The sequence below is a fragment of the Anthonomus grandis genome, chromosome 19 (assembly GCF_022605725.1).
Source record: "Anthonomus grandis grandis chromosome 19, icAntGran1.3, whole genome shotgun sequence".
In the NCBI taxonomy this organism is placed as follows: Eukaryota; Metazoa; Arthropoda; class Insecta; order Coleoptera; family Curculionidae; genus Anthonomus; species Anthonomus grandis.
The window spans coordinates 8,126,321-8,142,266 of record NC_065564.1 but is presented as its reverse complement, the minus strand read 5'-3'; the positions used below and the strand labels follow the sequence as shown (position 1 = coordinate 8,142,266).

General features: G+C 30.3%; 3 protein-coding genes across 9 annotated transcripts in view; 1 reads left to right on the top strand and 2 right to left on the bottom strand.

Moving 5' to 3' along the window:
- LOC126747559 (sex peptide receptor) overlaps positions 1-15,946 on the top strand; it is a 489,101-nt gene that overhangs the window by 41,802 nt on the left and 431,353 nt on the right. The window lies entirely within an intron of this gene.
- The window catches only part of LOC126747555 (pleckstrin homology-like domain family B member 1), a 170,412-nt gene that overhangs the window by 2,351 nt on the left and 152,115 nt on the right, over positions 1-15,946 (bottom strand). For all 3 annotated transcript variants that reach the window (XM_050456278.1, XM_050456277.1, XM_050456279.1), the window contains 2 exons: positions 11,555-11,741; positions 11,185-11,372 (listed from right to left, as the gene is read on the bottom strand). In XM_050456278.1, coding sequence (XP_050312235.1) covers positions 11,185-11,372; positions 11,555-11,741 — 375 coding nt within the window. The remainder of the gene's footprint in view (positions 1-11,184; positions 11,373-11,554; positions 11,742-15,946) is intronic.
- LOC126747556 (peroxisome assembly factor 2) overlaps positions 1-15,946 on the bottom strand; it is a 128,846-nt gene that overhangs the window by 100,078 nt on the left and 12,822 nt on the right. The window lies entirely within an intron of this gene.

Sequence of the window (15,946 nt, the reverse complement as noted above, 5' to 3'; positions counted from 1 at the left end):
CCCGAATAATAAAGTTTTAAATACAAATACATTTTAAGGCCGGACCTGTGCAACTTTTCACGCTTGAGTGGCTGTGACTGAGGTCAGACGTCTAACAAAATAGTACGTGGGCGCATGTAGTCAAATTTTACGAATCAAATGTATAAATTCTGAAAAAAATGCTTAAAACATATATTTATTTATTGGAATGATTAAATATTGCTTAGAATATTACTTTATGACTCTTTTCACATAAAATTTTGCGATTTAAACATGCATGTCAGGTGACAATACAAGCAACACTGGCACACGGACTATTCGCGGCACATCAAAGATTCTAATAGATCTCTGAACCGAACTATACCAAATGAGACTGTCCACCCAAGCGGACATGAATGTGGACCATCTACTTCAAGGAAAGCCAGTAAGTCATTCGTCATTATCAACTCGTATAGACTAGTACATGGGTTTTATGTGTGTTTTGAAATAAAATGTACAGCAAAATGCAAAATTCCAATCCATCCATCTATCCATTTCTAATTTCCACTTTTCAATTGTAGGAAAGAGAAAAGTTGCCGAGAGCACAGGTGAAAGTGACGATAAAAATGAAAAGCTGAAACTACAAATTGAACATATAAAATTACAAAACTATAAAACCAAACTGGAAATATTAAAATTAGAAAAGGACCTCGGGTTACCGTTTTCTGAATTTACCTCGCAGTTCCAAAATAACTTCCAATCAGAAAACGGCAAGACCTATTTATCTTTATAATATTCTATCTAGTACCTATAGCTTAGATATAGTTGAAATTCTTCGTTAATAAAAGTTGTTAATAAATGAAATAAATATTTTCGTCTTTATTTTGTAGATATGTATATTTTTGAACTTTAGTATAAAAATGAAACACGTTTAATAATAAATTTTAGAGCACTTTATATACATATTTTACTACTAGAGTCTGTTAAAATAATTAATCAGTTTGCCTAATCTAGCTTGCGCTCCAACAGGGTGATTGTCATCGAGATGTTCATTGTCTGATAACTCTTCACCATCGTCTACCATGAAATCATCCGCGTCCCCATCACCTTTTAAAATGTTGCATAAAGTGGCACAGCATTTGAAACAGGGCTCACGCGTAGGTAGTTCAAACAAGGAAATTTTTCTTTTAAAATCCCAAACGCATTTTCTATTACTCTTCTTGTTCGTTTGTGAGCTCTGTTGAAATCCTGTTGGGCTTGATTTAGTGGATTTTCATATATTGGTGGAATCAACCATTGTTTTAGCGGATAAGCTGAGTCTCCCAGAATCGCCGAATTAGGTTGGAGACCCCACCTCATTTTACTCAGCCCCACTACTCCCAGGGAGATTTTTTGCACTATAGGATCGATGAAAAAGAAAAGGGCATCTAGTGACGATGGTATTTCAGTGAATTTATTGGAAAAACTTCCTTTGAGTGCTATTCAGGCTCTTTCTGATGCTATTAATATTTCATTTCAGTCGGGCACATTTCCTCTTTGCCTAAAATTAGCAAAAATTTTGCCTCTTTATAAGGGTGGTGATCGTTCTAGTCCATCCAACTATAGGCCGATTTCAATTTTGTCTACTTTATTTAAGTTAATTGAAAGACTTATGAAGGATCGTCTTTTAAGGTTTCTTCTGGGGGAAGGGGTTCTTCGAGATGAACAATTTGGTTTTCTATCAGGGAAAAGCACCTCTGACGCTATGTTTGATGTCTTGTCCAAACTTCTCCAGGATGGTAATGGAAGAGAGGCGACTGCGGCGGTGTTCTGTGACTTGTCCAAAGCTTTTGATTGTGTGAGTCATAGGATACTGCTTCAGAAGCTTTCTGCTTGGAGTTAGGGGTGTTGCACTGAAGTGGTTTGAGTGCTATTTGTCTGGTCGCGAGCAGTCTGTGTACCTTAATGGTGACTTTTCTGGTAGGGAGTCTGTGGATTGTGGTATTCCACAGGGGTCAGTTCTTGGTCCCCTTCTATTTCTTGTATACATTAATGATCTTATTACTCTTAGCATATGTGGACATTTTACATTGTTTGCTGACGATACAACAGTTTTATGGTCGAATAAAGATCCCAAGCAGCTTGTCGGAGATGTTGCAGCCGATCTCCTGAAATTGAAGCAATGGTGTGATTCCAATCAACTTTGCTTAAATATGTCAAAGTCCCATATTATTGGTTTCAATTTTCAAGCTGAGAGTCTTGATTTTGGTGAGAACGCATTGGACATGGTAGATTTTCATTCTGCATTTCTTGGTTTAGTCATTGATAAAGATTTAAAATTTTCTGACCATATAATAAAGTTAAATAAAAAATTTGCTTCTGGCTACTTCTCTGTTAGGGCAACCGTTCATGAACTGGGGAGAGATGTTGCTCGTGATGTGTACTTTGCTTTGTTCGAGTCGCATTTAAGGTATGCTCTTCCATTTTGGGGTGCATGTTCAAATTATCTGTTTCAGTCTGTTTTTGTGCTGCAAAAGAGGGCTGTCAGAAGTTTATTTAAGGCCCATTCTAGAATGCATTGTGGTAATCTTTTCAAAGAGAGTCGTATTTTGACCCTACCATCATTATTTATTTTGGAAACTGCATGTTTAATATTCAAAAATAAGAACAGTTTTCCAATCCGACATCACAGTTATCCTACCAGACAGATTAATAATATTCCCCTTCCTATTCCTCATTTTACATCTATCAAAGATTCATTTATATATCGCGGTTTAATGATTTATAATCACATTAGCGTGGAATTAAGAAGTGTTCAGTCTTTGCGCCAGTTTCGTTGTAAACTGAAGTCATATTTGCTTCTAAAAGCCTTTTATTCGATTGAAGACTTTTTTAAGGCTGAGGATGTTGTGTAGTAGATGCTAAGCTTTTAATCTGTTAATTTTAATTTTGAACATAACTTTATGTGTCCCTTTATCTCTGCTACCTTTGTCTACATGCATATATTTTGTTTTATAAAGATTTTGTTTGTAACATTTTTCTCTTGCATTTTTTTTTAGGCATTTTATATGTTGTATAAATTTTTTATATTTGTTTTGTAAAATCTGATTTGATTGTATTTATTTTCTGAAGCTTTGTCAATAAAATTCGTGTACATGTACCAAATTTTCGACAATAAAATACTTGGAAAAAAAAACATTTTCCATTCTTCGAAATAAATTACTGTTACGAAGTACTCTTGCGTCATGAACGCTACCGGGCCAGTTAGCATTAACATAATAAAATTTTAGGTCAGGACCACAAACAGCCATTGAATGTTTACCATGGCGATCTACAAAGGCTGGCTCGTCTACAGTCGGGGCATCTATATTTATCAGTGTTCCATCGACAGCACCACATACTTCGGGAAAACCGGCGATGCCATGAAATCTTTGAATAATATCCAATGTATTATGTGGCCATGACACGATTTCGTTAAATTTTATATCATTTACCGCATCAACAGTGTCATGTACTTACGCATCGGCACACAGTCATTTTTAAAACTCCATGCATATCGCAAACGCCATGATACTGACCTCCATTTCCTAGCCAATGTGGAGCAATCAATATCTTCTGCTGTGGAGTCAATCCATACCACGGAATTGTGTTATTATTTAGCGCGGCTCCAATATCCCGAACAAGACTTTGACATTGCTGTCTGCTAAGACGGAACCTTTCCTTGAACTCGCCATCGCTAAGAAAATTAAAGTCTGTTCTTATGTTGAATCGGTATTCCCTGTGGGGGGCACCTTCATTGTCACTTGACCACATACCGAGAACGAAAACTAATGTTCACAGTGAGAAAGTTGATATTAAAATACTGCGTTTACCGAATTTACCCACTGATATAAATGGGTAGAACATTATTTACAATTGTGGGAAATACTTTAACACAAATATACAAGTGCTGAAGTTGTGTTACAGAATACGTCTACATATGTAAAAAATCTTCCGTAATTACTAGAGCCGCACAGGTAATTACAAGATTGTTCTGTTACGGAAAAATTACAAGTGTAGAAAATATTTTTACAATTGTATAACTTGTAGTGGTTGTGTTATAGGGCCCAGGAAACGTTAAAACTATTAAAATTGGTCAAATTTTCAGTTAATATTGTCACAATTTTTAATTGGAAATTTATATTTTTTTAACGTTTTTAATTACAAATTTGGTCGATTTAAGATAATTTTTTAAAATTTTTATTCCAGATTGAAAATGTCAAAATTGTTAATCATTTTAATTACTCGTAAAAACGTTATTTTTAAAAAATGGAAAAAATTTAACAATTTTCAATCAAAAACATTAAGGATCATAGACGTTAAAAATGTCAGTTAAAATGAACAAAAATGTTGCAATGTTTAATTAAAGTCGTTCGAAATTTGAGATTTTTCACTTAAAGATAGCAAAATTTTTTAATCGAAAATATTAAAGTATTCATTTAAAAGTGTCAAAAATGTCAAAATTAAACCAATTTTCAACATTTTCAGACTAATTTTTCTATTTGATCTGGAAATGCCAAAAATTGTAAAATTTTTACATAAAATCTTTCAAATTTTTGATGTTTTTAGTTAAAAAATTTATTTTTTTTAATTAAATTAATATTTTTAATTGTAGATTTGGAGAATTTCCACTTCTCGTCAGTATGTCGAAAAACTTTGTTAAATTTCACTTGTTTTCATTTTAATTAATCGTATTAAAATCAATTTAAATGCCTGAAGTAACGTTAAGATATCATGTTAGCTTTTGTTGAAAAATATTAAATTGATTTAATTTTTAATTAAAAATATCAGAACTATTAAAATTTTCAACAATTCCATATTAAAATTTCAGATTATGACGATTTAATATTTTTAACCTGCTATTTAAATGTTTAATCGAACATTTGATCTGGAAATGTTAAAATTGGTAAAATTCATATTTTATATTCATAAAATTGGTTCAATTAAAAATAGCAAAAGTTCTACAATTTTTAACATTTCCCGGTTGAATTTTCCGTTAATATTGTCACAATTTTTAATTGGAAATTTATATTTTTTTAACGTTTTTAATTACAAATTTGGTCGATTTAAGATAAATTTTTTAAATTTTTATTCCAGATTGAAAATGTCAAAATTGTTAATCATTTTAATTATTCGTAAAAACGTTATTTTTAAAAAATGGAAAAAATTTAACAATTTTCAATCAAAAACATTAAGGATCATAGACGTTAAAAATGTCAGTTAAAATTAACAAAAATGTTGCAATTTTTAATTAAATTCGTAAAAATTGTAAGATTTTTCAGTTAAAGATAGCAAAATTTCTGCATTTTTTAATCGAAAATAATAAAGTGTTCATTTAAAAGCGTCAAAATTAACTGAATTTTCAACATTTTCAGACTAATTTTTCTATTTGTTCTGGCTAAAAATTGTAAAATTTTAATAATAATAATATCTTTATTTAGCAAGAAGCTACATTCAATAAAAACATAAATGAAAAATAAAGTAAAAGTATAAGTTGGCCATAACTGTATCAGGACACTGCGGTTTGTCCATGGATGATCCCGGTAATCCAGAAACAGCATCCCGGTTCCAGAAATATCCTGTCACAGGTAGACCATAAATTAAAACTAAACTTAACCTAAACATTATTTCCTTGCCTCACTTATTAAAAGCACAGTTAATTGTTGTTTGCTTTATAATAATAAAAATAATGTCGACTCAGGTTGATCGAGCCGGTTCGGTTGCAAGCAGCCGATGACACACATTTGGAACTTGCTTGACCCTGCTGACCAGACACATTGGCCCCCCCGTGTAACACTTAGAAATGCTTCGGTAGTTCCAAGAAGCTGTAACCAGTATCCCGGTTGGCCCAAAAATACCCAGTCGACAGAAAAACCCAGAATCAAGATGATGATTGGAGCGGAAACAATGCATACTAGTAAAACTTAATAAACTATATAATTAAAATACCATATTAAAATAACAAACACAATATTACTTATTCATGATAAATTTTCTCAAGAGCCCTCTGAATTTATTGAAAGTAATACAATTTTTGATGTTAGCAGGCAAGTTGTTAAATAGGATTAAACCTTTGTACAGAACTGAATTATGCATTTGGGTTGTGTTACATCTGTCGACTAGTATGAAGTCTATACGATTTCTCGTATTATAGTTATGTATATCTCCAAAAACTCTAAAATGTTAAAGTTTTTACTTATAAATAGAATAATTTTGCAGACCAAATTTTTAATTAAAAAAAATTAAATCTCAAATTAAAAATGTGATCAGTGTTTCAAAAATTTCATTTTTCAACTAAAAATTGCAAACAATTTTTAAACGAAAATACTAAAGTATCTAACTAAAAACGATGACAAAAATGTTAAAGTTTTTAATTATAAACGAGACAATTTTTAAGATGTTAAAAAAAATTATAATAGGTTCAAGTGGTGTAAAAATGAGACATTTTATCAAATTTTTAATTTTTAAACCATTTCCTTTTTGAAATAAATGTTCAAAAAATGATCATACTATGTAGATTTCGATGCTGAATAACAAAGAAATGACAAATTCAAGGAAATCGTTATGTATTTTGGGCAAAAATGAGACAGGGGGTGGGTAGAAATGATACATGGCAATTTCAGGCATTTATGATGTTGTCCGTGGTATGGGCCAATTATGAGATACCCTGGTTGAAAAAATGAAACAACATTTTGTACGAATTGTCTCAGATTTATTTGAAAAAATGCAATAAAAACTGGAAAATAATTTTTTTGAAAAAAAATTTTTTTTTTGGGTCATTTTTACCCCATACTAAAAACCTTTAATAAGAAATACATAAATATGTAAAAACAGTTCAAACTCAAGTCGCAGTTTGAAAATAAAATAAAAAAAATAAAAAACGATTTAGTTAACATTATATTTATTTATAGCGATAGAAAACACAAATTTCTGTAAAACTCTGGCAGTACCTTCATGGGTTATTGGATGAGGTAGTTTCATTACTACGTCATCCTTTGGTACTTATATATATTTTTCAGGTATTTGAGGAAATATCAATTTTTCCCCCTTTCGACGCAAATAAGACACAGAAAATTCGTCATCCCCAATAGATTCTACTAGCGCAACGTAATGCATTATTTTTTTTTTGGTACAAAACTTAATCAAAACATAGTCGCCAATATTTATGTCACTATTTGTATTAAATTCCTCGGCTGCATAATTTTTTTCTTCCTCTTCTATGAGTTCGTCTAATGTCATATTTTCAATGTCGCTTTCTTTTTGGTAAGTTACACTTTCATCATCTGAAGAGGACTCGGCCACTTTTATCACTTTTTTCTTTTTTTGTGACACTTCTTTTTCCCTAATACTATCTAAATATTCGGCGCTAGTTAAAACAGCACAACTGGAAATTGGAATTAACTTTTCTCCTTCGCTTTATTTCAGGATTTGTTTTGTTTATCTTATTTACCAAAATATTCTCGAATGAAGTGGACGAAGACGGTTGTGGCTCAACGTTATTATCTTGAAATGTTTTAGTGTCATTAGTCTCGTTTGTTGTTTCTTTTTCAATTATTTTCTGTTCGCTGTTGTTTACATTGTTTCTTACAACCTCATCATTTTCCTTTGCTTGGTTTAATTCAAACACATCTAATGGATTGGGGTTTTGAACACTTTCATTGTATTTTTGCAATTTAATTTTATTAGGACGGTCGACTGGATATTTTTTCCTAGCCATATATGCCAGTCGATTCAAACGACTTTTTTATTATAGCCTCTATAATACCTTCATTCCATAACTCGCAGAACAAATCAGCAAATCTGTTTTTGGTGAGACGTCTCTGATTTAATCTCTGCCACTCTGTAGGCTTTTGGTTCCATTTTAGCTTCAGAGGTCCAAAGCAACACTTATCCAACGGTTGCAAAATATCCGATGCGATAATATGCCGATTTTAAAAGTTTTTGTCATGAAAATTGCATTATATTACGGTAGATTAAATAATTCATGTATAAATTAATATTATCGTTTGAATGAATGTGTCTTTAGGTTTTAGAATATTTAGACTTTATTACGTCCTTTTTTCGTTTCATTAAAATAATTTTTAGTGGCAAAAAATTGACTGTCTTATATTTACCCAAAATCTTCGGTGACTCATTTTTACACCACTTGACCCTATCTTAAATAAATTCGAAAAAAATACATTTTTCAATTAAAGAATGTAAAAATTCCACAATTTTTAATGGAAAATGCTAAAGTTTTTAATTAAATTCGTAAAAGAGATAAATTTTTTAATGCTTGAGTTTTTAACATTTGAGTTTTAGAGCGAATTTTTAATTAACCAAAATTCCCCAATGGTAAAGTTTTAACATATTTTAAACGAAAATATTAAAGTTTTCAATAAAATAAAAATGTCAATAATTCTTCAGTCTTGAATTATGAATATAACAATTGTCAACATTTTTCAACAAGTTTTTAATTAAAAACGTTAACGTTTTTATTTATAAATAAAATAAGATTTCAATTAAAATTATAAAACGATTTACATTTTGTAATTAAAAATGGTAAAAATTTCTCAATTTTCAATAAAAAATATAAAGTTTTTAATGCAAATTAACCAAATTAATATAAAAATAGAAAAAAAATTCAATTAAAAATATCAATTGTTCAATTAAAAATTTATATTTTACAATAAAATTGTTAAAGATTTCAATCGAAAATCGGCCTAATGTGTGATTAAAACTGAAAATATGAAAGTTTTTAATATTTACAGATAACATTTTTAATTAGAAAAGTAAATTCCAGAATTAAAATCTGTAGATTGTTAACGGTTATAAGAAAATTAGTAAAAAAATTTTGCATTTTGTAAATTAAAAAAGACCCAAAGTTCCACAATTAAAATCTAAGCTAAATTAATGTTAAAAATATTGAAGACTTAAATCAAAAATGTTAAAATTTCAATTAAAATAGGTCGAATTAAAATTAAAAATAACAGTTTATTTAAATGTGAAACAGATCTTAGTTTTTAGCATTTAAAGTTTAATTTCAATTGTAAGTTTTCAATTACGAACTTAAATTCCAAAATTTTCAATTGAAAATGTAAAATTTATATCGGCCAAATTAATAGTAATAATTAATTAAACATTTTTAATTACAGATAATGTAATAATATGTAAAAATTGTCAAAATTATTAATTAAAAATTTCACAATTATAATTGTCATGGTCAAATTTTGACTTAAAAATGTCACAAATTTCCTTTAAATATTATGTAAAAAAAATTTACGTATTTAATTAAAATCGTAAAAGAATTCACGATTTTCAATTAAAATCAACATTCCTAAGTAACAATTTTAATTAAAATTGTTAAAATTCGGCAACTTTGACTAACCCCAGGTTAAAATTTTAATTTAAAAAACGTAAGTTTTAATTAAAAACGGCAACATTTTTATTTAAAACTGTGAAAAATTCATAATTTTTTGTTGAAAAGTGACAAAAATTTAACAGATTTCCGTTAAATATAACAAAAATGTTAAAAGTCTTTAATGAAAATCGTAAAAAAATCACGATTTTTAGTTAAAAATGTCACAGTTGTCACCATTCTTAGGTTAAATTCTGAAGTAAAATGTTGGTTTTTATGAATAAACCGTCCAATTTTTACATAAGAATGTCACAATTTTTATTGAAAAGTGTAACAAATTTTTATTAAATATGTAAAAATTATCAAAATTTCACAATTATTAATGTCACACATTCTCAGCTTAATTTCTTAATTAAAATGTTGGTTTTTAATTATAAAAGTGGTCTAATTTTTATTTAAAAATGTCAAGATTTTTATTGAAAAGTGTGACAAATTTCCATTAAATATATGCATAAAAATTGTAAAATTTTCAATTAAAAATATGACACATTGTCAGCTTAAATTCTTGTTTAAAATGTTCGTTTTCAAGTATGAAAATGGTCAAATTTTTACTTAAAAATGTCACAAATTTCCTTTAAATATGTAAAAAAAAATTTAAGTATTTAATTAAAATCGTAAAAGAATTCACGATTTTCAATTAAAGATGTGTCAATTTTCAACATTCCCAAGTAACAATTTTAATTAAAATTGTTAAAATTCGGCAACTTTGACTAATCCCAGGTCAAAATTTGAATTTAAAAACCGTTAGTTTTAATTAAAAACGGCAACATTTTTATTTAAAACTGTGAAAAATTCATCATTTTTTGTTGAAAAGTGACAAAAATTTAACAGATTTCCGTTAAATATAACAAAAATGTTAAAAGTCTTTAATGAAAATCGTAAAAAAATCACGATTTTTAGTTAAAAATGTCACAATTGTCACCATTTTTAGGTTAAATTCTGAATTAAAATGTTGGTTTTTATTAAAAAACAGTCCAATTTTTACAGAAGAATGTCACAATTTTTATTGAAAAATGTGACAAATTTTCATTAAATATGTAAAAATTGTCTAAATTATTAATTAGAAATTTCACAATTATTAATATCAGCTTAATTTCTTAATTAAAATGTTTGTTTTTAATTATAAAAATGGTCGAATTCTTATTTAAAAATGTCACAACTTTGATTGAAAACTGTATAAAATTAAACAAATTTTCATTAAATTTAAAAGAAAAAGTTAAAGTCTTTAGTAAAAACCGTAAAAAAAATCACGATTTTCAATTAAAAATGTGTCGATTTTCAACTTCCCACGTAATATTTTCAATTAAAACTCCACAACTTTGACCATTAATTTAAGTTAAAATTTTAATTAACAAAATTAGTTTTTAATTTAAATTGGCCGAATTTTTGTTTAAAAATGTGAAAAATGTCACAATTTTGATGAAAAAGTGAAAGATGCAACAACTATTCATTAAATCGATCAAAATTGTTACAGTCATTAATGAAAATCGTAACAATTTAACACATTATATTATATAGTAAATAAAAAAATATAAATTTCTCTCTTTTGCACTCTATTACTAAACAAAAACAGAGATATCAGATCTATTAACGTATACAGTACTATCAACTGGAAGGAATAAAAAAAATTCTTCTAGGGACTTTGAACGCGAAAATTCCAACTCTACCACGTCACACTTTTCAACATTCACAGGTTAGATTATTAATTAAAACATAAAAATGTTAGTTTTAATTGAAAATGGTCAAATTTGAATTAATCTTATATAATAATGGGAAAATCGATCGATTTTTCTTTTCGAATCTCTTCTCACCTGAAAATATGCCCCTCCCCTGGCCTTTTTCTCACTCTTATCAGCATAATACGTCAACGTGTGCTTATTCCTATCGAAAACGAACCACCTGCGAGACCAACCATTCAGCTTCGATCCTTTTTTATGCAGAAACCCTCTGCAGCTACTCGAGTTGATCAGCACGTGGGGGCACAGCACCACCTGGTGGCCTAAAATCGAAATAAAAAAAAACTGAAGACGTTCATATAGTTAGCGAAACAGGTCGTGAGGAGTAAAGAGTGAAGTCAATATCAACACTTAAATGACTTATAGAGTCAAGGGTTCTTATTAAGGGTGTTTCATGTTAAGAGTGAAATTCTCTAGGAGTGTGTGTATCTCTTTTTATTACTACCTGCAGATTCGATGTGTTGCCTCAAGTCCAAATCGGAGCCTCTGATCGGCAGGTACCGGGTAAGCGGTCTCTGTTTGTCGCACGGTTTGTTTCTCTTTTTGTTGTTCAGGGTGCCCCCCACCTCCAGGCTCATCTCGCTGATTTCCGATAGGGGTCGGGGTGAGTCGTCTATCTCTTCGCTTTTTGACTGTAAAGAATAAAAAAATAAAAGTTTTTGGAAGACTATTTTTGGTACTAATTGGGCACTTCATGGTTCTCTGGCTCATAATTCAGGTTCTAGTGTCTGGATTTGCTTGATTTTTGCTTCAAAACTTGCCTGAATTCGTCCTTTACGCACAGTCAAAGATTCAAGCAAATCCGGCCAATCGAACTTTTTTATTGCGGTTTTTAAAAGTCACGTATAGTTTACTGTTACACATTAGACACTTCGTGGTTCTCTGGCTCATAACTCGGCTTCTAGTACCTAGATTCGCTTGATTTTTTATTTAAAAATTGCCTCAATCCCTTCTTTACCCACAGTTAAAAATTGAAGCAAAATCGAGCACTAAAAGATTTTTTATTGCAGTTTTTGGAAGTCTTGTGTAGTTTACTATTATACATTAGACACTTTATGATTCACTGGCTGATAAGTCAGCTTCTAGTGCATGGATTCAGTTGATTTTTCTTTTAAAAATTGCCTCAATCTCTCGTTTACCTACAGTTAAAAATTCAAGCAGAACCGAGCACTAAGAGATTTTTTATTGCAGTTTTTCGAAGACATGTCTAGATTACTGTTAAACATTAGACACTTCACGGTTCTCTGGCTCATAACTCAGCTTCTAGTGCATGGATTCAGTTGATTTTTCTTTTAGAAATTGCCTCAATCTCTCATTTATCCACAGTTAAAAATTGAAGCAAAACCGAGCACTAAAAGATTTTTTATTGCAGTTTTTGGACGTCTTGTGTAGTTTACTATTAAATATTAGACACTTCATGGTTCTCTGGTTGATAAGTCAGCTTCTAGTGCATGGATTCAGTTGATTTTTCTTTTAAAAATTGCCTCAATCTCTCGTTTACCTACAGTTAAAAATTTAAGCAGAACCGAGCACTAAGAGATTTTTTATTGCAGTTTTTCGAAGACATGTCTAGATTACTGTTAAACATTAGACACTTCACGGTTCTCTGGCTCATAACTCAGCTTCTAGTGCATGGATTCAGTTGATTTTTCTTTTAGAAATTGCCTCAATCCCTCATTTATCCACAGTTAAAAATTGAAGCAAAACCGAGCACTAAAAGATTTTTTATTGCAGTTTTTGGACGTCTTGTGTAGTTTACTATTAAATATTAGACACTTCATGGTTCTCTGGTTGATAAGTCAGCTTCTAGTGCATGGATTCAGTTGATTTTTCTTTTAAAAATTGCCTCAATCTCTCGTTTACCTACAGTTAAAAATTTAAGCAGAACCGAGCACTAAGAGATTTTTTATTGCAGTTTTTCGAAGACATGTCTAGATTACTGTTAAACATTAGACACTTCACGGTTCTCTGGCTCATAACTCAGCTTCTAGTGCATGGATTCAGTTGATTTTTCTTTTAGAAATTGCCTCAATCCCTCCATTACCCACAGTTAAAAATTCAAGCAAAACCGAGCACTAAGAGATTTTTTATTGCAGTTTTTGGACGTCTTGTGTAGTTTACTATTAAATATTAGACACTTCATGGTTCTCTGGTTGATAAGTCAGCTTCTAGTGCATGGATTCAGTTGATTTTTCTTTTAAAAATTGCCTCAATCTCTCGTTTACCTACAGTTAAAAATTCAAGCAGAACCGAGCACTAAGAGATTTTTTATTGCAGTTTTTCGAAGACATGTCTAGATTACTGTTAAACATTAGACACTTCACGGTTCTCTGGCTAATAACTCAGCTTCTAGTACATGGATTTAGTTGATTTTTATTTTAAAAATTGCCTCAATCCCTCTTTTATCCACAGTTAAAAATTTAAGCAAAACGGAGCACTAAAAGATTTTTTATTGCAGTTTTTCGAAGACATGTCTAGATTACTGTTAAACATTAGACACTTCACGGTTCTCTGGCTCATAACTCAGCTTCTAGTGCATGGATTCAGTTGATTTTTCTTTTAGAAATTGCCTCAATCCCTCATTTACCCACAGTTAAAAATTCAAGCAAAACCGAGCACTAAAAGATTTTTAATTAAAGTTTTTAAAAGTCATGTGTACTTTACTGTTAATCATTAGACTCTTCACAGTTCTCTGGCTTATAACTCAGCTTCTAATTTTTAAATTCGCTTGATTTTTACTTCAAGTATAAGATTTCATAGTATAAGATTCATAGTATAAGATTTAGCCAAATCGAAATATTAAAAGATTTTTAATTAAAGTTTTTAAAAGTCATGTGTACTTTACTGTTAATCATTAGACTCTTCACGGTTCTCTGACTTATAACTCAACTCCTAGTGCCTGAATTTTCATGATATTTATTGCAAAAGTTGCCTGAATCTCTTCTTTAGCTACTTCCCAAAATTTAAGAAAATCCAGCCAATAGAAGATTTTTTTATTAAGGTTTTTAAAATTCATGTATATTTTACTGTTACACTTTAGACACTTCACGGTTACTGGTTCATAACTCAGCTTCTAGTGCATGGATTTGCCTGACTTTTGTTTCAAAAGTTGCCATCTTCCCTTCTATATGCACATTACAAGATTCAAGCAAATCCCATCACTAGAATATTTTTTATTGCAGTTTTTGGAAAACATGTGCAGTTTACTGTTACACATTAGACACTCCACGGTTCTCAGGCTCATAACTCGGCTTCTAGTGCCTGGATTTGCTTGATTTTTTCTTTAAAAGTTTCCTGAATTCCTCTGTTACCTACTAGTCGAAGATTGAAGGAAATCTGACCACTAGAAAAACTTTTATAGCAGTTTTTGACAGTCATGTCCAATTTGATGCTTCTAATTAAACACTTCAGGTTCTGTGGTTCATTATTGAAAATTAAAAAGAAATTCAACGACATGGTCCTTTTTTCAGCTCATTTTTTCCCGCCTAATTTAATGGTAAAATGAGATTTTTAGTACCACTGATTGTTTTCCCGAAATCCCAAAAGTTTCTTAAAAATTACAATAAACCCATCGACATGATACTCTTTTTCAGGTCATTTTTTCTGCCTAATTTAATGGTGAAATCGAATTTTGAGTACCACTGACTATTTTAAATTCATTGCAAACAAAAAACAGGGAATTTCCACTTACAGGCAACGACAGTCGATGTTTCTTCCTAAGTTGGGCATTATGCTTCCTATAGCCGGTCCTCACGTAACTAATCCACAACGACATTTTAACGTAAATAATAATAATAATAATAATAATAAATTAATCCAAAAACAAAAAATCTGTTTTTTTTTTTTTAATATTAAAACTCTTCGGTAAACTGCAGTTTTCGGTGTGAGAGAAGTAAGCGTCGCGACGCAAAAGTGACACGACGGACGAATTTCAAACTCGCTCCCTCTCTGTCTGCCGCGATAATAAAACTGACTCTTTCGGACGCCGGGAATTTCTGGATCCAGGGGATCGGTCCAGAAATAATTTGTCAAGAGCGCTTTACGGTTTCTGTTTACTTTCTGGATTTATTGCAATAAATGGTGGGATCCTAGTTATGATACAACTGACGGTTTATCCAAAAAACCCAACATTTTTGGTACCACTGGTTTTTTTTGCAAAAGAATCAGTGGTGCCAGGTGTAATTATTCATGGAGTTACTTTTTGGGAATTTTCGAAAAAAAATCAAATTTATAGGTTTTTTTAAGAAAGAGAGGTACTTGCATTGGCTATAACTCAGCTAATTATTACCCGATTTTAATAAAAATTAGCTTAGAATGAACCTTTTTTAATTCCTAAACAAAAAGATACTTATAATAATTTTCGTAAAACGAATGTTTTTTGAGTTAACCAACTTTAAACTTTTTTTGGAGAAAAACTGTGATCTGCAAGGTTGACCTAGGCAAAAATGGCCATAACTCAGCTAATTATTACCCGATTTTAATAAAAATGAGCTTAGAATAAGCCCTCTTTAATTCCTAAGCAAAAAGCTACTTATAATAATTTTCATAAAACGAATGTTTTTTGAGTTAACCAACTTTGAACTTTTTTTGGAGAAAAAGTGTGATCTGCAAGGTTGACCTAGGCAAAAATGGCCATAACTCAGCTAATGATCATCCGATTTTAATGAAAATTAGCTTAATGTAAAACTAGTTTAATTCTGAAGCAAAAATATACCCATCATAATTTTCGTGAAATTAATACTTTTTGAGTTAACAGACTTTAAACTTTTTCTGGAGTAAAGTAGTCACTTGCTCTATTAACGTGGAGAAAAATAGCAATAAATCAGCTAATTATTAT